Source organism: Rhinolophus sinicus, chromosome 13, assembly GCF_057876585.1.
Source record: "Rhinolophus sinicus isolate RSI-liver-muscle chromosome 13, RSI-T2T, whole genome shotgun sequence".
In the NCBI taxonomy this organism is placed as follows: domain Eukaryota; kingdom Metazoa; phylum Chordata; class Mammalia; order Chiroptera; family Rhinolophidae; genus Rhinolophus; species Rhinolophus sinicus.
The window spans coordinates 26,041,365-26,067,509 of NC_142513.1; the positions used below are offsets into that span (position 1 = coordinate 26,041,365).

At 50.2% G+C, this 26,145-nt stretch overlaps 1 protein-coding gene across 1 annotated transcript; it reads right to left on the reverse strand.

Moving 5' to 3' along the window:
• Positions 1 to 1,661: 1,661 nt before the first annotated feature.
• ADRA1D (adrenoceptor alpha 1D) lies at positions 1,662 to 25,820 on the reverse strand. Its single transcript, XM_019733837.3, has 2 exons — positions 23,674 to 25,820; positions 1,662 to 3,498 (listed from the first exon to the last, which is right to left on the reverse strand). The coding sequence occupies exons 1-2, from the start codon at positions 24,788 to 24,790 to the stop codon at positions 2,897 to 2,899; spliced, it is 1,719 nt and encodes a 572-aa protein (XP_019589396.2). The 5' UTR covers positions 24,791 to 25,820; the 3' UTR covers positions 1,662 to 2,896.
• Between the last annotated feature and the right edge of the window lie 325 nt (positions 25,821 to 26,145).

Below are 26,145 nucleotides of genomic sequence, written 5' to 3' on the forward strand. Positions count from 1 at the left end.
GCAGGAGTGGCCACCAGTGTGGACTGCGGCAGAGACAGAGGGGAGGAGATTGGGGAAATGTAATGTCCCAGGTGACTTGCAAAACCAGCCCTGTAGGATGCTGGGGACAGAGGTCCTGAAAAGAGTGTGGGAAGCAAGGCAAGATGGGTGGCAAGAGCCCGGCTTGAGAGGGAGCGTGGACTAGAGCTGGAGGTTTTGGGTAGGAAGCAGGAATGAAGCTTTCTAAGGATGGGGGGTGGGGCGGGGTGGCAATTGGGCAAATGCCAATGAATTTGGAAGCTTGCTTTTGTCCCTGTCACATCTCACAGGACCATCCTCTTCCCACTAACAACCTCCTTTAGGCCTCACCCCATTTCTTGAGGATTGTGCAAAGGAACTCCTACTCCCATTTTGATGGGCGCTGGGGGAGAGTCTTCCCTATTCCCCCAATCACCTTGACGTTTCATAGATGCTTCCTAGAGACAACAGCCCCATTTTTATATGCACTTCAGGGACAGTCTTTAATGAGATCAGTAGGCCAGGCTGGGGGGCTGGGAAACCCGAGGACCCAGGAAATGGTGCAGTGAATGCACTTCTTCCAAATTCCCCCAAATCACTTGCAAGCCCAGAAGGGCTGCTACTACTCCTTCCATTCCTCTTGGCCACTCTATGACTTCTTGGCATGTCCTGAGACCAAGGTCAGCAGCTCAGTGCTTTATTGATTAGAACCAGGTCCCTGGATGCCTTGGCCGTGGCATGGCCTCTCTGGGGACTCTGCAGCCCTCATCCATCTCCTGAAGGCTTTACACCTGGTATGGGGGGTACAGGAGGAGGCAGCTGTGTGCAGAGGGCCCCTGTGCCAGGAGACAGGGACTGAGGCTTGAACAGCAGACATGTTTTGATGACTGATCACTGCGCCTAGAGACAGTATTGGGCAAGCTGCCAGCACTGCCTGCCTCCACACCCGCTGTTATACAGGGCAGGGAGGCCCCCCTAAAATCCTCCTGATGAAGACTCCCTTGCTCCCTTGCCCCTATTGTTGACCTCCTGTGGGTTCAACTGTCCTGGCATGTGGGAACCAACATTCACCCTGCTCAGGGACCCTCCCCTGCTGTTGAACCCCTTCTCAGGAACCCAATGTTTAATCCTCTGACATGGGGGTCTGCCCCCTCACTAATCCCTGTGAGACCACAGGCTGTCCCCTAGTGTCCCCAGCTTTAGGGTGGACAGTGTGCTGCAAAGTGGGGCCCTCTTTGGGGTGTGCAACATGTTTCCACACCTGCCTTAAACTGCCCTTCCTGTTCCCTGGGGGGATGCCAGGCCAGAAGCCCAGGACGTGTTAAAGACTCACATGTGAAATGGCAGTTCCTGAGCCCCGACATGGGCTGCCTTTTTACCCTGTAAAATTGGGATGAGGGGTCTGAAATTGTAGTGACCTTTTAAACAGACTCCTAGTACAGGATGAAAATTTTGGCTTGAAACACTGGCCCATGTTGGCTCCAGCAGCTGGACCTTCTGGTTTTGGAACACCCTACTCCAAACACCTCACAGTTTTGTCTAATCAGCCCTGCTTCTGAGGGTCCTGCTTCTGGGCCACAGTTACCTCTCTCACGCTCGTTGGATGTCTGTGATTGATACTATACAGCTGAAGACTGAACTACCTGTAACCTCCGGGGACTAGGAAGTGTTGGTCATTTTATTCAAATCTAACAAACATGGTTCCTAGGTAGGTCTTCTCTCCCTCACCATGTACATCTGTCTACTCGGGCTTGTATACTTTTTCTTGTCATGTTTCACCCATTTAACTGATGGCTGCCTTCCTCACTGAGGCCATCAGAGCAATTACAGATACATATGGGGAGACTGACAAAGTGAAAATTTGTGCTTATGATTCCTCTTTGGTTCCCAAGACTAATCATGTGCATTTTAAAAGCCAACAACCCTCCCTCCCCCAAGTCCTTTGGTCATGCTGAAAATCCCAAAGGACAGCAGCCATCAGTTAAAAAGATAGTTACGTTGAAACTAGAATGGTGAACACATACCCCTTCTATCCTGTTGTGGGCCTTTAGTACTTGAAGGATTTTAGAAAAAAAAAAAAGTAGTTCTTTATGGGTTATAAGCTAAAGAGGGACAGTTTGCACAGTTTGGACAAAATAGAAGTACTCTTACCAATAAATACGTCTCAAAATGACAAATAAAGCTCTCCCCATTTGATGGCTCTGGATCCCAGCAAGAGGTGACAGGCACAGGCACAATGAGCTATGTACAGAGTGTAAACAGTAAGGCCCCTGGGGGACGTAATGAAGGCAGGGCCAGGTGATGGGGTGTGCACGGAGGACCATCTGTACCGGGGAGTGGGCCAAGGATAAATACAACAGGCTTGTAGGAGGGTCATCCAATCTGCCACCAAAGCTTATGGGTGGCCGTGGCAGGCCCTCTGGGTTCCTCCAGTTGGCAGTAGGGAGCGATTATGTTCATTGAGAAGCCTTAGTCCCAATGGCTTTTTGCTAGGGAGGCAGCCATGCAGTGCCTCTATGCCCCTTCCTCCCCGAGAGGAGGGGCAGGCCTGCCTTGGCCATACTTGGGGCTGTCTACCCAGGCTTCAGGGAAAGGATGGGGCAGTGTTTCTTAAACAGGGATTGTGAGCAAATGGCCCCACGGAGTCTGCAGCCCCTCCCTCAGAAAGGAGGAGCTCCCGGCATCTGTGTCCAAGAGGGGGCCCCAGAACTTTCCATCCTTTCAGGGCGCCAGTCCCGCTTCAGTTCCTCGGGGCTGCCAGCGAGCAGTTGTCCTAATCAGTTTCGAGTCCCTGATCCGCACCGGCCTCTTGAACAAAGCCAGCCTCCCTTCCACGTCCTCACCCGCATCCCATTGTATACCCCTCCTCCAGCCACATCCCGGCCTAGCTCGGGGGTCCTTAAATATCAGTCTCCCGGAGGTTGCCATAGTCCGCCAGCTCGTAGGCCTGGCAGGTGGCGCCCTCGACCACTTCGTGGGGGACGCCTAGGGACACAGCCTCCACCTCCGAGCGCAGGGCGCACGCGGCTTCTGCGCGCTGCGCGCTCCCGGCGCGGATCTTGTGCGACAGGCTGGAGACCTTGGCACGCAGCTGGGTGGTGGGTCTCCGGAAGGGCCCCAGCAGCCTCCACTCGCGAAAGGCGCAAGGTGGCTTTCGGCGGCCGGCGACGGGAACTTGCGACTCGGGTGTGTCTGGGGAGCCTGGGGCCGAGGGCGCGGTGAGGACCAGCGGGGCACCGGGGGGCGCAGCGCCCGGGCCGGGGGCGCAGTCGAGGCGAGGGCCTCCAGTCGAGGCCCGCCAGTGGTGGCCATAGACGCGCCAGAGAGGGCGGCGGCGCCGGCGACGCCTGCACTGGCAGCGCAGGAGGCGGAGGAAGGCACGCTTGAACTCGCGGCTGGAGCAGGGGTAGATGAGTGGGTTAACGCAGCTGTTGAAGTAGCCCAGCCAGAAGATCACCTTGAAGACACCCTCCGAGGGCTTCAGCTGCGGGAACAGGGAGCCTGCAGGGAGAAAAGACCTACGTGGATTAGATGCTCTGGGAGGAGGAGGCCCAGGCAGCGCCTGGGTGCAAAGCGGGGACCCTCCCCGCTCTCCAGGGGCCCTGGCTGAGTTATCAACTTGGGGCTGTCAAGATGTCTGTCCTCAAGGGGTCCCTGATATAATTTGCTGGTGTCCATGAACTTGGATGGGGGAAAAATAGTCATCTTCAGTTTTACTTACATCTACCTGAAATTGATCATGTCCCTCAATGATCAATTTAGGCAAAACTATATGAAACCATCATTTTTGTAGCTCAAAACTGGTGCAACATTAGCAGTTTCGTAAGGTTCAACCTAATATAGCAGGTCCTGTAGATAGCTGTCTATCACATTCAGTTGCAGATGTTGCAAAAGCATTGTCTATGCTCCTCACTGTTCAGAGATGATGGTCCTTAGAACGTACCACTAGATCTTATTTCATGCCTTAACTTAGAAGCACATTTATTACTAAATCAAATTTCATCTAAAAATATTTTGACAGAGTTTCAATGAAATAGATGTCTGTTGCAGTCCTTTGTTTTGTATTTTATTTTGTGCCTTTGAAAGGATGACACTGAGAAGGGATCCTAAGTAGTCCCCAGTACAAAAAGGGATGAAGACCCCTGAATTCAATGTTGAGAAAGGCATGCCCCTGCCAAGCATTGCACTGGGCTCACATCCAACAGCCCTGCTCCCTTGCTAGCAATGTGGATCGAATATCATGGGAACACAGGTGGGGTGGGGAGCTTCCAGGGGTCTCAGAGGATGGACAGGAGCCAGCCAGAATGAGGGGGAGAGGGTGGTCGGAGTGGAAGGGACAGATGGGCGAGGATCACAAGTCTGGGACCTGGGAGTGTCGTATAAGATACGCTCAGAAAATTTCACTGGGACAGATGGTGAAGGGCCATAAATTCTGGGAAGTTCGCCTTTTAGTCTGTGGCACTTAGGAGCCAAGGATATTTTTAAGCAGGAGAGAGATAGGGCCTAGAATGAAGGCTCAATAAACACAATGTCCATGGCTGTCGGAATGCAGGACAGTGGGGATGTCTCAGTGGAAGTGGTCAGGGAAGGCTTCTGGGATGGCTTTAGGGAGAAGTGCCAGGCAGGAGGGGGTGGGGGCACTGGGATCTGAGCTGTGCCAGGAAGACCTTCCTCCCCACAAACCTTTCCCCTGCCATTTCCACCATGAACATGTCTCCAAAAGCACCTGACAAAATGCAAAGGCATGATTTAAGAAGCGGAGGTCATCTCAGCCCCATTCATCCTCAGCCAGCAGCAGGGGTAGAGGGTAGGTGGCAGGAGTGTCCCATGCTGGGCAGAAGCTGCAAGTGCCCGAGAGGCTGAGCAGGTCAGGGGCTGGGGTCCTTGGCAAAACATGGGACCTGCTCTTCCCTTGCCCCCTAAGAAATAAGAATGGGGTCCCCTACTGAGGGGGCAGAGGAACCATGCTTTCCTTTTTGACCTGGGGAACCCTGCATATCACCCATCTCCCCCTATATAGAGAATTCCTGGTGCTAAGAGACACCATGGAGGAAAAGGAAGGTCATGCAACATTGTGTGGCACAAGCCTTTCAAACCTTGGTCACACAGCCCTGAACAAGTTATTTTGCCGGTCATCTACGTCTCACCTTTCTGTGAAATACAGACAATAATATATATTTTTTTTTAAATAATTTTTTTAATTAAATTTATTGGGTGACAATTGTTAGTAAAAATAAAAAGATTTCAGGTGTACAATTCTGTATTACATCATCTATAAATCCCATTGTGTGTTCATCACCCAGAGTCAGTTAATAATATTTCTCTGGCAGGGATTTTGTGAAGATTCATAAATTTCAGGGTCTAGCACTTAACAGGTTCTTAATAAATACTGCTGTCTATTCACTTCTCCTCTCCCTATTTCTGTGGCTTTTGAGAGAGGAGACCTCAGACCTGGAAGGGACCCACCTCTGGAGAGTGGCCAGAAACAGAAGCAGAGACATGGTGGGTTTGGGGGAGGCTGGTCATCAGTTAGGGTGTGTTGAGGAGATGATATCCCTGAGAAAGAAGTTGGGCAGTTGTCCCTGGAATGTGGGGGCCACCAGGGTTGACCTCAGCCTCCAGGATGGAGGCCTTCTGAACAGCATCCCTCAACGGCTGCAAAGTAAGACGGAGTGCTGAAAATAACTTTCTGACTCAGGCCACAGTTTTTTATATTTAGCCCAAATGACAAATCAGTGGACTATGCTTTCAGCGACGAGCCTGAAGCCGGCCAAAGGGCACTGTTATCAGCATGGTTTTGATTCAGATTAGTGGGCGACATGGCACATTGTATGGTCTGGGCCTTGTTGTAAACATTAATATTCTAATTTATGCTCAGCCAACCTATTTGGAAGCCTGCTGCCAGCTGGGAATTCCTTACACACAAAGGAGCTGGGATTCAAACAGCTTTTCAGACCCCCAATTTTCCTGCTGTGTCCTACTGATGTTCTGTCTTACTTTGGGCTCTCCCAGAAGCAGACCCTGAGACAAAGATTCAAGTACAAGTTGTTAATTTGGGAGTTAAATGAAACACCAGTAGTGCAGTGGGAAAAAGACAGGGAAGAGAAGGAAGCCAATAAAAGGTGTGTTATGGAGTTGTCACCACTGTGGGTAACCCGAGTTTAATCCCCTGCTGGGGAGCTCTGGGAGACAGTGGAGAACAGGAACCTCAGAGTAATCCGCCCCTTAGTGGGTGAGGCAGGTGGGATATTTATACACCCACTCCCATCAGTCATTAATTTTCCACACCTCCTGCCTGCTGCATGGGTAGACAAGGAGGCTTTTGGTGGGCAGAGAAAGCCCCTTGGGCAAAGTGACAAAGGCAGGTGCTGGGGTGGAAGCTAGCCCACTAGTACAGTAAGGGAGGTGGGGGAGGCACCAACAGCATCTGCCACAACTTTGTTCCATTTGCTCTCTGCCCACTGCTCAGACATCTTGCCTGGAGAATACAGATGTTTGTGACTTGGGCTCCAGCTTCCAAGCAGCAGCTCCCAAGAGACGTTGCCTGTTTCTTTCATAGATGGCAGTTCTAAGCCTCACACCTGGCTCTTTCAGAGTGTTGCAGTCTTCCTCTGCATCTCTCTGCACGCTGCTTCTCTCTCCCTGCAGCCCCACGTCCCCCACCCCACAACATTCTCTCATTGCCCCATAGCCTCTTGCAAGGATGTCTGGGGGCAGGGGTTGCAGGTGCGCACTTCCCTCCCTTTGCATGTCATGAGGTGCGGAACTGCCCTGAGACCCCTGACGATGGGCACTTGGCTCACGGACACTGTCCCTGCAATGCTGCCCTGCTGTGGGGGCATCAGTGGACAAGGTCCATCTCAGCCACTCCTAGTTTTCTCCTCCCCCAGCCACTGAGCTATGGCTACTCCAGCTGACCAGTTGCCTTGCCTCCTCAACCCTCTCCAGCTGCCCAGCACACACCTTTGTCAGCCCTTGTAGCCCAGATACAGGAAAGCCTCAATGGGCAGCTGGGGCTCTGAGACAAAGCCACTCTCTCTCAGTTCCCGGCACCCCCTTTTCTGCCCGGAGCTGGCTCCCTCTCCCACTCCCCATATTGCCCACAGCCTTTCTTGCAGGTACGAAGCCCAGCTGTGCTAACTCATCTTGGCAGCTGTCATTGGAACCAGAGGCTGTCATGGGAAGCCCTCCCTCAGCCTCTCACCTCTCCACCCAGGCACTCAGCATCACCCTTCACTCTCTCTTGTGGCGCCTACTTCCCTCTGTAGCCCTACTTCTGTCTTCATGTGAATCAGCTAAATGGTCACCGACTTCTTGCTGCCCTCTGGCCACAGCAGGCTCCCCAGTCTTGCCTTTAGGCTTTTGCACATGATCCGTTCTGGGCGCCTTTCCTTTTTCCTCCATTTAGTAGTGCCAGCTCCAGTGGCACCTCCTCCTGGAAGCCTTCCTCACACCATCCCCTCCAGCAGAGTGAGTTGTACTCCCCGCCCCCCAGCACATCTACTTACTTCTATGTGCCAAGAACACTGCAGGTAACTATTGGTTTCATGCTATCTTATCCTTAAAAGTTGGCTTTCCACACCATGCTTGGCACATTGTCGGTGCGTGATAAATTCTGACCCCTCTCTTTCTACCGCGCCCTGCATCTCATCATCACCAACTTCTGTTGGTCCCAGAATCTCCCCTCTTTGCACCACCCCATTACCACGGTGGTCCCAGCTACCATCGTCATCTACCTGCAGTATCCTTTCAAGTGGGCGACTGCTCCTGTGCCCCCAAACCTTGTTCTCTAGACAGCAGCTGGGGGATTCTTTTAAAACATACATCTGAGCATTTCATTTCTTTACTAAGAACCCAATTTCCACCGCTGACTGCAGCCTCCCCTCCTCTGTCTGTCTCATCTGTACTTTGATCTTCTGTTAGTCCCTTTGTTTCCTCCCATCATTTCCTGTTTGCCTCCTTCTCAGCTTGGCTGAAAACTCCTACTCACTCCCACCTCAGCCATTCTCAACCCTCCTACATCTGCATCCTTCTGGATTTGGGTTGTACTTCTCCAGCCAGATCCACCCACTCCCTGAACACGTCTGGGATCCCTGACCTCAGCTCAGTGTCCTCTGTTTCCAGCAATCTCACTGTCCACCTTCAGCCTGCTCTCCCCTATTCCTGCACTGGCTCCTTTGAGCCTGGATCCCTCTCTACAAGGCCTGCAGCCTCCCCTTCACCTTTTCCAGAGCAGTTGACCTCACTTCCTGTTTCACGGAGAAAACGGAAGCCAAAGAAGTTAGGGACTTGCTCCAACCTTCCTCACCTCTCTTTCTGCACGGTAAGAAAAGAGTCTGTCCTGCCACTCAAGGTCAGCATCCCTATTTGCACTGTGGAACCCGGGAGCTTGCCTCTATCCCGGCTGCGCCCTCATTCTCTTCGTCCTTTTCATCCACACCTGCTGTCTCTGTTTCCCTATCTGCTTTTCACTCCACTGCTTTGTCCTGTAGCCCATCCCACCTGGGCCCCCAACCTATGGACACTGCGCTTGTCCATCTTGGGTATCTGTCACCTCACTGTGGCTTCTAAGGTGCCACTCTCTTGGGTTTTTGACTCTGTGTCCATTTCCTTTGTGGCTTCTTCCTCACACCCTCGATGCTACATAAATACAGGAGTGCCCTTATAAGAAGACTCTTGTAATTAAAATGAGCTCTTGTGGTTCCCACTTAAAATTGCAATGTGCCCCCATCCCGTGTTCCGCATCCCCCTCACCTGGCTCTACTGTTCTTCACAGCACTTACCACTTTCTCCTGTACTATTTGAGTTATTCTTCACTGTGTCCATCATCTTTCTCCCTGCAGTCCATGGGGCAGGACTTGCGTCTGTTTTGCTTGGCGCTGCCCTCCCATCGCTCACATAACCTCATGAGCACACTGAGCATACAGCAGGCACTCAGCATTTGTTGAGTTTGCTGAATGAGTCCTTCTCTACCTACATGTCCAACTTGTCACCACATCCAGTGAATTTGACTTTCTCTCTAGCAAGGTCCCTCCCTTCACCTTGTTCCTGAAGCCTTTGCTCAGTCTGGCATCTCATTTTGTTTGTATGGCTGTGACAGCCCCCAGTGGTCCCCTGTCCTCTCCACTCTGCACACAGATGCTGGATGCTTTTATCAGAAAATTGGTTTCTCTCCTTTCCCCTCTGAAAACCATGAATGGCTTCCAGTGGCTCCAAGGAATAAGCCCAAACTTTCTTGCGCGGCGTTCAAAGCTTTTCAGGACCCAGTGCTATCTTTGTCATGCCTCCTTCCAAATTCAGCCACACAAAGCCACAAGCAGGTCTTCCCACAGGAGCTGGGCTCCGTCCTCCTTTCTACTTGGCCCTTAGCACTCCCACGGTGCTTTCTGCTTCCTCCCACCCACCCCTCCAGCCTCGGGTCAGGCATCCTCCCCCACCAAGCTGGATTAGGTACCCTTTCATGAGTGCTTCCACTTCAATAAAATTTATGATTGCTCTATCTACTGTACTAGACTCTAGGTCTCTTGAAGGCAGGAATGGGATTAATTGTTATTTCATCCCAGCCTCTAACACAAGTGCCTGACCCAGAGCAGGGACTGTAAAACATCCATTGAATGAATGAATAAATGGTGTCTGGATAGGTGGCCTCTAAAGTGAGGAGGAGGGAAATGGGAGCTAATGGTTTCTGAGTGTTTAGTACCTACTAGGCTCCATGTTGAGCTCTGTGAGCACTTCTCATTTAATTCTCATGGCACTGGCATCCCACTTCGCAGAAAGATTCTAGTTATCTCCAGAGGGCAAGTGACAGGGTCAGGATTTGAACTTAAGTTAGTCTAGTCCTAAAGCACTTGATTTTCCTGCAGCATAATGTAAAGATAAAGACAGAACTTTCCCTGATATTCCAGGGATCCTGGTGGCCAGCAGCCATACACATGTGCTTTATCCCTCCAGTAGCATTCCCCCAAGCAGTATACCCATCCCCACCTCTGCACTTTTGCACACTGGCCAGGCCAGGAAGATGCCTTCCCGCCCCCACCCCCACCCCCTTGCCCCACAGCAAGTTTGTCCCCTTCTTCAGACTCAGGTCTGGAACCACCATCTCCAGGAGCATTTCTGTGATGAACCCCACTCCCCTGGGCATCTGGGGAAGTGGTAGTAGTTTATGGAGTGTGTGGCCTTGAGCACCTCTTAATTCTGCCTGCACCAGGCTAGGTGGCATTCGTTGCCCTTCTGTGTGGCCTCAAGGGTGCCCCGTGGGCCTTGCCACGTCTGGTTCAGTTCCTGTGTATACAGGTCTATCCAGAACACCCAAGAGGGCTGGGTTGTTGCCTGCTTGTGGGAGCTGCATCTCAGGGGAGAGTGGCAAACAGACCCCCACTTCCTGGGAGGAGCCCCAGAGCTGCCTGGCCATCTCCTTCCCCTCCAAGTCTTTGCTCAAGAGTTACCTTTCAAGTTTGAAGTCAATGCTGTTGGTGCCCCCAGCCCCCAGCTGCTGTGAGTATTGGCTGCTAAGGCTCATAGTTGCCCTTTCTATGGAGAACTGCCCTCGGCCAAGGGGAGCTGCTTTGAATGGGAGATAACACCTCCCCACCAAGGGCAGCTCACAGCCAATAACAGACGGATAAGGGGATAGAAAAGGCCAGCCCCTTTGCCGCCATTTAGTGCAATTCTGTGTGCCGGTCTTGCTGCAGGGCTCCAGGTGGGGCCAGGCTGAGGCCAGACTTTGAGACCACATCCTGGGTTAGCTCTTCCCCTGCCCCATCCCCCTTCCCTCGCTCCCACAAAGGTGCCTCCTGAGAGCCTCCCTCCGTCCATCACTTGCATAAGAACTCCTGTCTCAGGCTGCGTCTAGGGACCTGACCCAAGTCACTCTTTGTGTGGACGTGTCTTGTTTTGCTCAGTCCCCATAATCTAGGGATTATGCCTTTGTTGCTGTGTCAACTCTTCTGCCCATTGCTGAGAAAGGCAGGGCACAAGTGTGTACGTCAGCATCCACTTCTCCCCACTCAGCAGGCAGGTTGGAGCAGGGCAGTGGCCACATGTACTTGCTGATGAGAGGTGGTGAGGACACAGGAAGGAGATACCTGCACACACAACTATTGCTTGCTTCTCTCTGCTCCTTGACCTTTTCCTTTCATGTGCGTCCCTATCAAGCTTGCTCCCACCTGCCTTCCCCCATTCCCTGTATTGAGGCGCCTCTGTTAGGAGTCTAACCTAATGTCTGGGAGGTGGATAGCCACCGATCAGAAGAGGCTGAGCCTCTTCTGTATCAACAGGTGAGCCCAATCTCTGGTATGGGCCAGTCTAACCTACACATTGTTGGGGAAACTCAGGCATCAGCCTGTGAGGTTATGGGGGTGGTATTTGCAGCTGAACATCACAGGTCAGGCTTCTCTCCTAAGGAACAAAAATGACCAGGCCCAGGATTTCCTGCTGAGATGCCAGTTATAGCTGGCGGTGACCAATCTGACCAAGCCTTGTTGAGGAGTGACAGCTCTGAAGCCAAGGGGTGGATTGTGTGATTAACAGCACTCTTTTGGCCTCAACAGAAGGGAACTTGTTTTTTCTTGGCAGAATGTCAGAATTCACAGCCAGCCTTGCTCATAACTTGCAGCCAACCATGAAATATCAGGCTGTACCCCAGCCTTCCCCTTTTCCCACTCACTCCATCACTAGTGGGGGGTGAGATGCAGCTCCTAGAGCCACAGAGGCTGCCTGGTAGAGAGATGAGTCATAGACCTGCCCCAAGTCCTACACCGGGCCCCAACCATTTCCTTCAACTCTTTTCTCTCCCCTTCTCCCTGCTCTCTTTTTCCACCTTTCTTCTTTGTCCCCCTTCTTTCTACGCTTTGTTGTCACTTCTTATTATTTCTTCATTTGTGGCGTTGGAGTGGCTACAACCCAAACTCTTAGTGCCCAAGGCTGAAGTCCTTGCCAAATGGCCCTTGTGCTCAGCTGAACTGGACCCTGATCCGAGCTTGAGCCTCTCAGCTCTGGGGCCACACCGACAAATGGCTCACAGATATATCAGTGCTTATGCTAGAAAAGAGAAGGTCCTTAGGCAGTGGTCACTCTGTATGGGAGTCCCAGCACTGAGCATTGCTCATGAGGCCCCAATGCCAGCTCTAGGGGTCTAGGACCCTGTTCTTCTGGGTCACCACCAGCAAAGTAACGGCAGGCAAATCCTTCGACATTCACAGGAGACCTTTTTCGGTCGGCATATAGCTCATGAAACAGGGCGAGGCAGGGCTCAGGTGGGGCCAGAGATGAGCTCAGAAACACAGAGACTTCCCTTTGAGGGGTGGGATCAAGAGCTCTGGGGGTCTTCTGGGGTCTGTGAGAGGATCAAAGCACACAAGAAGTGGTCCTGTCCAATGGCAATGCTCAGGATCCCATCATGGCCAGGATCTGGGGCATAAGGGAACATGAAACTGAGCCTGGATGATGAGTGCAGGGCCTGAGGTATTCAGTGAGATTTAAAGCTTAAAACATGGCTGCCGACTTTTGGTCAAGATGTTGGAGTGGTAAATGCTATGCTTGCCTCCTCTCATGATCATATCAAAATTATAGCTAAACTGCAGAACAACCATCATTGAGAATTGCCTGAAGTCTAGCTGAAAAGAAGTCTTATAACATCATGACAACACTCTGTGTCACACATTGCTTGTAGTACAGCAATTTCTGTCAAATGAAACATTACGGTGTGTCCTCATCCACCTTATTCACCAGATCTGGTACTAAGGATATATATAGGAAGACACATCAAAATTGGTAGGAGGGGCAGAGATGTGGAATAAGCTGGTCCCACACTCACATGTGGTGGTTAACAATTGGAAGGGCTATCTCTGCTGCAGAGGTCCCTCTGAGGAGCGAGGGGTCCCAGCTCCCCACTGGTCTTCCTAGCCTGGACCACCAGTGCCAGGAAATGAAGTCCCCATAACTTCTGGCTGTGAAAACCAGCAGGAATTGTGGCTGAGGGGGTTCTGTCTGGGTGATGCCAAGGGCTGCTGGAGTTCCAGGCATTCCTCTTAAAAGGCTCATGCACAAACTTACTCTCAGATGGACTCAGCACTGCGGCAGTTGCTTGAAAAGTGGCAGGGACATACAGGGAGGACCTGAATTGTCTGGCTGCAGAGTGAGGGCTGGAGGGGCAGCTTTCTTCCAGACAAAAATGCTGGAAAAAGCCATTGTTCCTTTGTCGACCCTCCCCTCATCCAGCCTGCAGGCATAGGTAAGCATCATATCTGAGACTCCATAAACCTTGCTAACACTGTTAGCCCTGCTCTAGTGATTCCCTGAGACCCTGCCCAGCCCAACTTTTGGGCGCACCCAAGCTGCTTCCAGTGGTTGTTACAGACAAATGGCCTGCCTTGGCTCGTGCTGTGGAATTTCCTAAAATCTCTCAAAGGTTCACAAACCCCAAACAGGCAGCATTTGGCCTCTTGCTAAGCGGCCCCAAGTCCGGCACTAGTGACAGCCAGCCTCAGTTCACAGCTTAGTCTCTCCCAGTTACTTCCAAGCCCAGAAGAAGCAGCAACCATCTGCAGATCACTTTGTAGCTTATACCAAGTGGCCCTGGGCAGGGCACAGGCAGCGGCTGATCTTGACCTTCACTACAGCCCTCCCAAGAGGCTCCAGAAGCAACACACCCAGAGGCCAGCTTCAGACCACACCAGAGCACCACCCAACCACCTCCACAAATGACACACCCAAAGGGTGGACTCGGCAGGTGCCAAAGCCCCACTAAAGTGAATCCTGCTCCACAGGGTCAGCCCTTGTATAACAGCTCCTCCATGGTAGTCACAGTCAGTCTTCACAACCAGCCTGAGAGTAATCCTGCCCATTGATGTGCCAACAGAAATCAAGACTTAACTACAAGAGGGCACACACAACCCACACAAGGAACACACCTGGAGCACCTGGCTCAGGTGATCAGGGAGTCTGTGCCACTGGGCCCCACAGGACACCTACTACATAAGGCCACCCTGCGAAGATTGGGAGATGTAGCAGATCTACCTAATACATAGAAACAAACACAGAGAAGCAGCCAAAATCAGGAGACAAAGAAACATGCCCCAAATGAAAGAACAAAATTCTAGAAAAAGAACTAAACTAAAATGGCGACAAGCAATCTACCAGGTATAGAGTTCAAAACACTGGTAGTCAGGATGCCCAGTGAAACTAAGGGGAGAATAGATGATCTCAGAGGAAACTTCAAAGAGACAGGAAAAATAAAAATGGAGATAGAAAACATAAAAATGAACCAGTCAGAAATGAAAAATACAAAGGTGTGATAAAAAAATACAGTGAATGTTTAAATTAAAAAAAAAAGTATTACAGTAAAAGGCACATTGCCACTAATCCCCCTCAAAATACTCCCCCTCACTTCAAACACACTTATCCCATTGTTCTTGCCACTTTCTGAAGCAGTTCTGGAAGTCCTCTTTCATGAGTCTCTTTAGTCGCTCTGTCGTGGCTGCCTCGATGTCCTGAATCGTTTTGACTTTGGGGAAGAGCCAGAAGTCATTTGGTGCCAGATCCAGTGAATAAGGTGGATGACGACACACCATAATGTTTTTATTTGACATAAATTGCCATACCAGAAGTGATATGTGACATGGAGTCTTTTCGTTGTGATCAAAACATATGGTGAGTGCTGTTGCCGAGTGCCATCCAACGGAAAGGCAGGGATCTTCAATATGGGAAGTGGCCTTAGTAACAGGGTGTGACAAGTTTCAGCTTGTTCGGTGCAGTCAGTTGGGTGTGAGTTAAGATTGAGAGAAGATGTGTTTTAAAGTGTGCCTTAAATCATCCTCCATCATGACAACGCTCCGTCTCACACATCGCTTTTGGTATATGGCAATTTCTGTCAAATAAAAACATTATGGTGTGTCCTCATCCACCTTATTCACTGGATCTGGCACCGTGTGACTTCTGGATCTTCCCCAAAGTCAAAATGACCATGAAAGGTAAATGTTTTCAATCAATTCAGGACATCGAGGCAGCCATGACAGTGCAACTAAAGACACTCATGAAAAAGGACTTCTAGAACTGCTTTAGAAAGTGGCAAGAATGATGGGATAAGTGTATCTGAAGTGAGAGGGAGTGTTTTGAGGGGGATTAATTATAATGTCCTTTACTGTAATAAAATTTTTAAAATTTAAACATTCATCATATTTTTCGATCATACCCCAGATTAGTCTACCCAGCAAAGCTATGATTTAGAATTGAAGGACAGATGAAGAGCTTCCTAGATAAGAAAAAGCTAAAGGAGTTCATCACCACCAAACTAGTATTACAAGAAATGTTAAAGGAACTTCTTTAAGAAGAAGAAGAAAAAAAGGTCAAAATACGAATAATAAAATGACAATAACTACATACCTATCAATAATTACTTTAAACGTAAATGGATTAAATGTTCCAATCAAAAGATATAGGGTGGCTGAATGGATAAGAAAACAAGACCCATATATATGCTGCCTACCAGAGATCCACTTCAGATTGAAAGACACACACCAACTGAAAGTAAAAGGATGGAAAAAAGACATTTCATGCAAATGGAAATGACAAAAACAAAACTGTGGTAGCAATACTTATATCGGACAAAACAGACTTTAAAGCAAAGGCTATAACAAAAGATAAAGAAGGACCCAGCAATTCCATTTCTAGGTATTAATGCAAAGAAACCCAAAATACTAATTCTAAAACCCTATGTTCATTGCAGCATTATTTACAATCGCCAAGATATGGAAGCAAACTAAGTGTCCACCTAAGTGTATATATGTGGTGCATATACACCTAAGTGTATATATGTGGTGCATATATACTATGGAATAGTACTTGGCCATAAAAAAGAATGAAATCTTGCCATCTGCAACATGCTGGATGGACCTAGAGGGTATTATGCTAAGGAAAATTAGTCAGACAGAGAAAGACAAATACCATATGGTTTCACTTATATGTGGGATCTGAAAAACAAAATAAATGAACAAACAAAACAGAAACAAACTCATAGATACAGAGAACATTTTGATGGTTGCCAGATGGGAGGGGGATTGGGGAGTTGGGTGAAAAAGGGGAAGGGATTAAGAAGTACAAATTGGTTGTTACAATGTAGTCATGGGGATGTAAAGTACAGCATAGGGAAAATAGTCAATAATACTGTAATAGCTATGCCTGGTGTCAGATGGGTACCAGACTTACTGGGGTAATCACTTCGTAAATTATACAGATATCTAATCACGATGTTGTATACCTGAAACTAATACAATATTGTATGTCAACTGTAACTGAAAATTTAAAAATAAAAGAATTGTTAAAAACAACAACACATGGCTGCCAACTGACCTGAATCCTGACCCCAGACTGACCTCTGACCCTGACAGGAAGACACAAGAAATCTGGAACCAGAGTGCTGGAATTCAAATCTCAGCTCTGAAATTTAGGATTAAGATTAATATTGGAATATATTTTTTTAAAAAGTAAGTTATGATAAGAAAGCAAGTAAAGAATATTCTTGCAAAGTAAAAAGGAGGGAAGATTATCCTCGTGAGAAGGTGGGGAAGGGCCACAAGGTTGAAGACAAATCATTTTTATGGGACGCTCAGGCCACATCCACATGCTGTGCGTATGGACAGAGGAGAGGTAGAAGACAGGGAGGGCTGATGGAGTGAGATCCCTTAGGAAGAAAAGGTATTGAGAGAGACTCAGAGCCAACAGGGAACATACAGGACTTCTGGGTCACCCCGAGACTGCCCTGAGGAGGAAGGCTGATTATGGAAAGTATGATTTTCTTTAGCAAGTGCTCAGCTAAACACTGGTTTGCAATGGCTCACAGAGCAGATTGTTTAATTTTCAGGAATTTTGCAAACAGGCTGATGTTTCCTCGGTAGCTTAGAGTTGATCCAGTGGAACTATTTACACCATGGGAATGGGCAGGTGCTATAAATGAGTCCCCACTCCAGAGCCAATTGTTAAACATTTACCAGCGACACTGCATTCCACTCCACATGAAGGAATGTATGAATTCAGGTTTTGGGACTCACAGAAGCAGGTGAAGGTGAGGGAATTCAAGATGGCAAGAGAGGGTAAAGTGATGGATCATGGTAGTAGCTGGGAAGGGAGGGCTAACTAACCAGAGGGCAAGGTGAGGGCAGGGAGGTGAAGGCTTGGTCAAGGTTGGGCTCAATGAGCAGGTGTAATGGAAGCCAATGAGCAGATAAACTCAGGTGGCAGAGATTCATTGAGGATTTGGGGGGAGTTAGATCAAAGTGGGTATGGGGGCTAGGGTATGGCCCTGGGAGGAAAGGATGAGGGGGAAGTCACTGTAGTATCCAGGTCAGGGTGCCAGCATGGGTCAGCCTCAGTGGATTCACACCGATGCCAGAGTAAGGATGAGAGAGGAAGAGAAAGCATGTGACCCCAATATCCACGTCTTTAAGGAATGATGCAGAATGACTAGCAGTTTATTGGATGTTTGGGACTCACATATCAGCAGGAGTTGGGCAGAGGACAAGACCCTCAGAGGAGGGATCTGTGCCTAAGAACAGAAGTTCACCCCCATCAGTGGTGTGTTTTTCTTGTACAAAAAATAAAAAGAAAGTATTTCCTAGCTCTGTCCACTAAGTCAGTGACCGGTCCAATACCAATGAACAGCCAAGAGCTCAGATCGTGGTCTTTAAATGATCATTTTCCACTAAAAGAGACCACAGCTGTTTAGAGAAATGGCTGCTTCCAGGTCTAGCACCGCCCCCCCCCTGCCCCCAACACAGACACAAAGTACAAGCTGAACTTGAAATTGAAATACCTCATCAGATCAGAAAGTGAGGAAGTGGTTAAGATGCCTTGGGTTGTGCCAAAGGTCTCAGGAGCCAACTTGAAAGGGCGCCCGTTGGCCAACCCCAAAACAGTGATGTCTGTAGTATGTGACAGATTTAAAAATCCCTTTGTCATGGTAATAAAAAATCCTATTGATCCCCTTTGAAAAGAATGTTGGAGAATTGACTCTTCCGATAAAGGGGAGCACTGAATAGCTCTCCTGCTTTTTCCATACACTCTATTTCAAGCAACCAAACAGCTAGTGGCAAATTCTTTTTAGAATTTTAGCAAACAAATGTAGAAGGAATGACAGAATTTGGATGTCACCATTTTAGTCCTAGTGAGGTAATGAGTCCAGGCCATGGCTACTGGCTGCTAAAACCTGCAGGTGAAAGGCTGATGGGACACTTTATAATGGACGATCAGGCTGATGGCACCTGAACCCCTTCACATCACAAAAGATAATTTTTGCCCAAACACTGAACCTGAATCTGATCAAGCCAGTTTACAGGAAGTACAGGGAACAGAGGGATATATTAAATGGCACTACGGGGATGAAAATTACCGACCATGGGCTACTCCTTGGGGCAAACAATCTGGCTTCTTCACAAAATAAATTGAGAGGTTTTGGGAACGTACAGAGGGATAGTGGATGGGGGGAGGGGGGTTCACACAGTGTGAGGGATATAAATGATAAACGTCTAAGTTTTGCTTTGTCTTGTGCACCTGAAACTAATTAAAAAAAAATAAATAAATAAAATAAATTGAAAGGAAAAAGGGAGGGGGAGAAGGATCTTATCGATTAAAGAGACCCAGGAGGCAAATCAACCACAAGCAATGTGTTCACCTTTTTCGGATTCTGATTCAAACGAACCAACTGAAAATTTAAGAGGCAATAGGCAACATTTGAAGACTAGGTTGATATTTGATGACATTAAACAATTATTTTAATGCATTATAATGGGTTGTGGTTATTTTTTAAAAAGTTCTTATCTTCCAGAAATATATATTAAAGAATTTACAGATGAACTGATAAGCTGTCTGGATTTTCTTCAAATTAATCTGCAGTGGTGGAAAAGTGGGTGGGGCATGGGATGTACCAAGATTAACCTTGGATTGATACTTGTTGCCGTTGGCTCACAGGTACCAGGGGTCATCATACTGCTTTCACTACTTATGTATGTATTTGAAACTACCCATGATAAAAGAAATCCCAACCCTAGCTCATTGCTTAATCATAGTAACCACTCAATAAGTGTTAGTTTTTATGTTTTAAAAAGATTTTTGGTCACATAAATGGAGGGCCACCCCCAATACATCACTAATAAGGAAACTTGGCTTTACATAGAAGGCTCTTATGCTAAATGAAATAAGCCAGTCACCGAAGGACTGCATGATTCCACCTATATGAGTTATCTAAAATATAATACAGGCATTCCTTGCAGATGTTGAGGATTTGGTTCCAGACCACCGCAATAAAGCGAGTATTGCAATAAAGCAAGTCATAATGTTTTTGCCGGTGGAGGGTCTTGCCTTCAATTTGTAAAAACAAACAAACAAACAAACAAAGAAACAAAAACACAAAACGCAGTATCTGTGAAGCACCAATAAAGCAAAGTGCAACAAAACGAGGTATGCTTGTAGTTGAATCCATATAGTCTAAGAGGGAACGGGGGCAGGGCAAGTGCGGAGTTGCTAATCAACAGGCATAAAGTTTCACTTAAAGAAAACGCATAAGCGCTAGAGATCTTATTCAACATTGTGCCTATAGTTGACAATATTGTATTGTACACTTAAAAATTTGTTAGTAGATCTCATGTTAGTGTTCTTACCACAATAAAAAAAAATGAAAAAAATGAAAAAAATAAAGAGGACTGTACTTTGCCACCCAGACCCTTGGCATGGCAGGATGTGAAGAGGCCATGGGTTCTACCACTCCCTCCTTCTACACACATTGACTGAGCACCTACTATGCGCCAGGTGCCACAAAGGCACAGACAGGAAATGTAATGCCAACCCCTTCTTCAGGCTTTCGGACCAGGGGACAGAATTGCCATTACTGAGGGCCTGAAGCACCCTGTCTGTCCCCCTGCATCTGCAGACCCTTACATGAGACCCCTGCACGACTTCAGGGAGCCTGTGGAGATGGGTTCTTTGACATTTGGCCAACATTCTCAGACACATACGCTGAATCAATCCTCCCAGCCAGCTGCCAAAGTGTGCTTTCCAGTCTGGATACCAATTCCTTAGCATGGATCACAGCTTTCTCCTGCTTTCTCTCTCTTCATTAAGATACTAAAAGTCAAGTTTATAAAGTGCATACATCTTAAGAGTACAGATTGATGACTTTACACATGCATACACCAAAGTAGTCACTGGCCACATCAACATATAGAACATTCCTAGCCCTTCAGGTTTCTTTGCACTCTCTTCCAGTTAATACCCCCCCCCCCCGCCACATATACACAGAATCACATAATATATGCAAGATTTTAATTTAAGATCTGGCTTATTTTGCCCAGCAGAGTGTCCATGAAACTCATCCACGTTGCTGTGGGCATCAAGTTTGTTATTTTTCCTAGCTGTATAGCAGTCCAGTCAATGAATACACCACTATTTATTCATTCATTGATGACATCTTGCCTCATCTTGTGACCCCTCTTCTCAGACTCTATATTCCGGGTCTCCCAAGCCAAAGGCAACCTGCAAATGCCTCTGTTCCTCTATGTCTATATATGTACAGTTTACTCTGCTCTCACACTTAATGGTATGTGTAAGAATATTGGCAATTACAGTGCACAGTACATAAAGGTACATGCAAAGTGTTTGGGGAGAATGAAGGAGCACCTAACTAAATGTGGGGTGGTCAGGGAGGCAGCAAAGTCACAGAACCTAAGCTGACAGTACGGGAGGATGCCCCTCGGTCCCCATGTCAGGTGTGAGGAGCAGCAAGATGGAGGAATTGAGAAAGACCAATGTGTGCCAGCTAGGGCAAAGGCCATGGAAATTTAGGGATGAGTTTGTGGAAGAGGGGGACATGTGATCTTGACCGCAGAAAACAGTAGCCTTTTGCAGTGTTGATTGTAACTGAGAAATTAGAAAGAGTCAGCAGGAGACTGCATCAACACGCTGTGGAACACTCTCAAACAGAATACTACACTGCTGTAAAATGAACCAGCAGGGATAAATCTCAGACACACAGCATTGGGTGAAAAAGGCAAACTGAAGACTGACACACAAGGTATGGAGGGATTTACATAAATTCTAAAGACACACAAAACAATACTTTATATTATTAGTGGTACAGATGCTTGTGGTTAGAGTATAAACATATGTGGAGGAGTGATAAACACCAGATTTGTTTCTGGGGAAGGAGGCAGCAAAAAAGGAAAGGATAAAAGCAGGAAACTTCGTTGTGGCTGTGTTCTATTTCTTTGAAGAGAGAGGAAGGGATCCGAGGCAAATATGGCAAAATGTGAGCATCTATTTAATATGGATGATTATGGGTACGTGAGCATTTGCTATATTATTTTCTCCTTATCTGTGCATTATTCTGTAACTAGAAATTTTAAAAGAAATTAAAATACCATAAAGGAAGGTGGCATTCTACCCACAAATTGCTCATTCCCTATAGGGGGCAGAGAGAAGATGAGGGCACCTGGGACGGGGCACGGCTGAACAAGCCTGGAGTAGGGGTTGGATGGCAGGGCAAGGAGCCTGGTGGTGGACTTGGGGGCTCTAAATACTGGGTGGGTGGGTTTCTAAAGGAGGGCTTCTCCTGCCCGCCTATTTGCCTCCCCCCATGTCCTCCATCCTTCCCTCTACTGCCTCCATTCCTCCCACAACAGCCTCTGGCTGGGTGATTTTCAAGTTGGTGATTTATTCATTCACCACCTGCCACAGTTAAAGTCACACATGATATCTCACTGAAGTTTCACCACACCCCAATAGGTTGGCATTATAACCATCACCACCGTTCTTATTTCACAGATGAGGAAACAGAGACACAGGAAAGTTCTGGGATTTGCCAGAAGTTACACCGCTAGTAAAGGGTGGAGCTGGGATTTGAACCCAGCTATCTGGTGCCAGAGCCTGTGGTCCGAACTGTTGTGGTCTATTCCTCCTCATAAGCCAGGTACTATGCTGGGGGCTGTGGATTCAGTGACGGCACAGACAGCACAGCGCTACCCCTGCAGAGCTTCTGGGCCCGTGGGGGAAGTCAGATACCAAACCAAACAACACACAGATGTGATTACAGCTAAGGAGCTGGTAAAGGAAGAGAGGCTGTGTCCCTAGGGAGAAAATACAGAGAAGGACACACTGAGACTGAGGCATCTGGGAAAGCCTCTCTAAAGAGGGGACATTTATACTGAGACCTAAAGGATGGGGGTTAGCCAGGAGGGGCTGGGGAGAACAGGACGGACAGAGGGAAGAGCAAATGCAAGGGCATCCGCTCTAGGTGTGGTAAGGAACTGGAGGAGGGTCAGAGGGGCCACAGAACACAGTGAGCACAAGGCTTGGCAGCTAAGCCATGAGGCTGGAGGGGAGGCAGCCCCTCAGGCCCCTCCTTACAGGAGGGGTATCACATATCTGGGTTTGCCCCCACTGTCCTGGTTCACGCCTACGGTTCCATTGTAAATATTCCTAGTGTCTCATTTTGGTTTGGACAATAATAAATTTGAAGGTCATCCTCTCACAGGCTATGGTGTAGAGTTTGGATTTTGTTCCCAGGGCAGTGGGAAAGCATTGAGGGGTTTTTGTAGAGAGCGACACTCTAATTTATAATGTATAAAGGTCACTATAGCTGCTCTGTGGAGAAGGCCTGCAGAGGAGCAGGAGGGAGGCCATTGTCTCTTCCTGACTCAGCTGCAGAGTGTGGAAGGAGCAGACCTGGGAAAGGCAGGGAGGCCCCAGTTTGGGCTTGCTAACATTACAGCCATGGGAGAAGTGACTCAGGGCAAATCCATTCCCAGAAATGCTGTGCCCCTTTTCATCCCTGTGCTGACCAGCCCCAAGGCTTCCAGGAGGAGCCTCAGGTGTGGGGCTGGGGGTGGTGGGGGAAACCCCTGAGAATGGCTGCTGGCCTCTGAGGACTGCAGGGACCCTTGTGGAAGAACTAGGAGAGTTTTCTGGAAGTGCTCAAGGGCTCAGTAAACGTAAGAAATGACAATATTAACTTTCCATTTGGTAATCTGCCCCTTTCCCTTTCCTTCTCACCCTCACATAGACCCTTCCCTCCCACTCCAAGAGGAGATTACAAAAGTGACAGCCCAGGGTATTCACAGATACCAGCTGGGGAGGGTCTCTGAATGGGGCCAGCTTCCAAACTGGGAAGTGCTGGGAGAAAGAAGGTGGGTTCTGGTGTCTGCTGATGTACATGTTGGCCAGGGCTTGCGGCCCATGGACGAATGTAGGCCCATCCACTCTGTGTACCACCTCTGGGGGTTGGCATGTACATCTGGGGTTGGGGTCGTGGTGATGGTTAATATGTAGATATACACATACACTGCTGACCACATACTGTGGACAAATGCCTCCACAGATTTCTATGGACCTTTATATTTAGAGGGGTCAGGAGCATAAAACAAGCCCAGGGCTTGTAATGGCAATGGGTTGGAGGGAAGGACAGAAGTTAGAAGCCTGTAAAACAAATCCTGCAAGAGCGAAGAGCCTCTTGTTTGTCCCCCACAAAGTGCACGCACCTGCCTAAGAGACCAAAGAGGTTGCTAAGCCCACCTTCCGTGTTCAGGTGGAGAGTCACCCTTCACCTGGGAGGGCAATCCAAGTCCACGTGCTAGGAAGGCACAGCTACAGGCAGAGGGAAAAAGAAAAGGGACTTGTGGGAGAGGGGTCACTCACCGAGTGGCAGGACAAAGAAGAAAGGGAACCAGCAGAGCACGAAGACGCCCACGACGATAGCCAAAGTCTTGGCCGCCTTCTTCTCGCGGGAGAACTTGAGAAGGCGCACGGACAGCGAACTGCGGAAGGTGTGGCCCTTGGCGCTGCGCATGCCCCCGTGCGCCCCATCTGTGCCCGAAGTGGCACCGCGACAGTGGATACGCAGCACCACCTCGGAGGCCTTGCCCCGCTCACGCTTGACGCCCGCTTCGAGGCTGCGCGTGGTGCTGCGCGCTACCACGTACACGCGGCAGTACATGACCACAATGATGGCCATGGGCAGGTAGAAGGAGCACACGGAGGAGAAGACGGCGTAGCCTGCCTCCTCGGTGATGCTGCAGAAGCGCTCATCAGGGGGCACCGGCTCCTTCCAGCCCAGCAGCGGCCCCACGGACACCACGAGGGCGACGACCCACAGCAGCGCCAGGATGGCAGCTGCCTTGCGCTCTGTCATGATGGAGGGGTACTTGAGTGAGTGGCGCACGCCCACGTACCGGTCCACGGAGATGGTGCAGAGGCTGAGGATGGAGGCGGTGCAGCACAGAACGTCCACGGCTGCCCACACGTCGCAGAAGGCCCGGCCGAAGGCCCAGAAGCCCAGAACCTCCATGGTGGCCGAGAAGGGCAGCACCGTGGTGCTGAGCAGCAGGTCGGCCACGGCCAGGTTTACGATGAAATAGTTGGTGACCGTCTGCAGGTGGCGGTTGCAGGCCACAGAGAGGATGACAAGCAGGTTGCCGGCCACCGCCATAAGGATGAAGGCTGCCAGGAAGACGCCCACGCCTACGCTCTGCGCGCTCACCACTAACCCCCCGACGGCCGCCGTGCCGTTCACCTCGCCGCCCGCTCCCGCGGCCCCCGGCTCCCCGGTGGAGCTCCGGTTGTCCTCGCCACTGCCGGCGCCCACCACGCCGCCGCCGCCGCCGCCCGCGGCCCCTGGCACGCCACCCACCGCCGGGCCCTCCGAGGCGGCCGCGCCGCCCGCGCCGCCCCCGCCGCTGCCCGCGCTAGAGCCCGCGGCGCCGCTGTCCCGGCAGGGTCCCTCGAAACTGACGCTCAGTAGATCGCGGAAAGTCATCTCAACGCTCGGCCGTCGGGTGCCGGGCCCCGGCGCAGGACAAACGATTGTCAGGGAGTGGGGCACCAGGCATAGCCGCGGAGCTCCAGTTCAGCCCCGCGCGCCGGTCCCGTCGGGGTCTTGCCCAAGTTACCGTGACGCGGAGCGCTGGTGCCCGCGAGCCAAGCGGGGCGGCGAGGACGACAGCTGGGGCACCTCGAAGACGGCGCTGAGTCTGACCGAAGAGCCGGACCGGCGACGGGCGCCGCTCTCGGAGCGTGCCGAGGCGAGCGGGCGAAGCGGCGGCTCCCGGCCGGGGCGGTGCAGGCAGCGGCCACTGCGGTGCTCGCAACTCGGCGCGTGGGGCGGGACGGAGGAGGGGCAGCGTCCTGAAGGAGGAGGGGGAGGCCGGCGCCAGGGGTTGCGGGGTGGAGACGCCGCACTCGCGGAGAGAAGGGGCTGTGCGCGCCCAGCAAGCGGGCGTTGCGGGGTCCGCAGGGTCTGCGGCGCTGGCTCGCTCTCGGGCCGGGCGGCAGTCACCCCCGCTTCTCCGCGGGTGCCCACGCTCGTCCCCTCTCCTCGCGGTCCGCTCCGCGCTCCCTCCTCCGCCCCCGCCCCTTTCCCCCTTAGCTGCGTCCCCCTTCCTCCCGCCCTTTCCCCAGCCTCTCGGTCACTTGCTGGTGCCCTTGGGTGCTCGGAGCGTAGAAGGCGCGATTCCCGGGTCCCCGGGCTCCCGGCTCTGGCCGCCAGAGAGCAGCAAGCGCCTGGGATCTGCAGACTGCTGGCTGGATCGCGCAGTGCCGCGGCGGGTCGCCTCCTGGGACTGTAAGGATGAATCTGCCGCACCTCCCTCCTTTTCTCAGGCCACTGGCCAGGAGAGGGTCTCAAACACCTCTGTCCAGTGCGGTGGCGTGGAGAGAGCCGCTGAGGAGATCAGATGCTTGTGCTCGCTTGGGATGGACGAAGGAACAAGATAAATGGTGACAGTTCCTGCCCACAACATGTCAGTTTGCATATACCAACTTCTGCACTGTTACTTTACTCCATATCGGAGGCTAAATAAAACTTCCACGCCACACTAAATAAGTAGCTTCGTTCTGGGGAGGGCGAGTTTAAGTGCTGAACGTTGGGAAAGGCCGCTGCTTGGCTGCATGGTTAAGGGGTGGGGCAGACAGTCTGGCTCCAAATCTAGGCTCCACCCTGTATCAGCTGTTTGACTTCTTTGTGCCTCAGTTCCTCATCTGTAAAATGAGGATAAGAATAATGTCTATTTAATGGTGTCAAGGTTAAGGCCCAGAGCAATGCCAATGGTTGTTAGCTGAGTGGGACTTGGCAGGGCAAGATTTAAACAGAGAGAACAGAGGGCAGAAAGGGTA

Coding starts and splice junctions, on each gene's coding strand:
- ADRA1D (XM_019733837.3), bottom strand. CDS start 24,790: ATGACTTTCCGCGATCTACTGAGCGTCAGTTTCGAGGGACCCTGCCGG. Junction 3,499..23,673: donor CTTCTTTGTCCTGCCACTCG/GTGAGTGACCCC, acceptor TTCTCCCTGCAG/GCTCCCTGTTCCCGCAGCTG.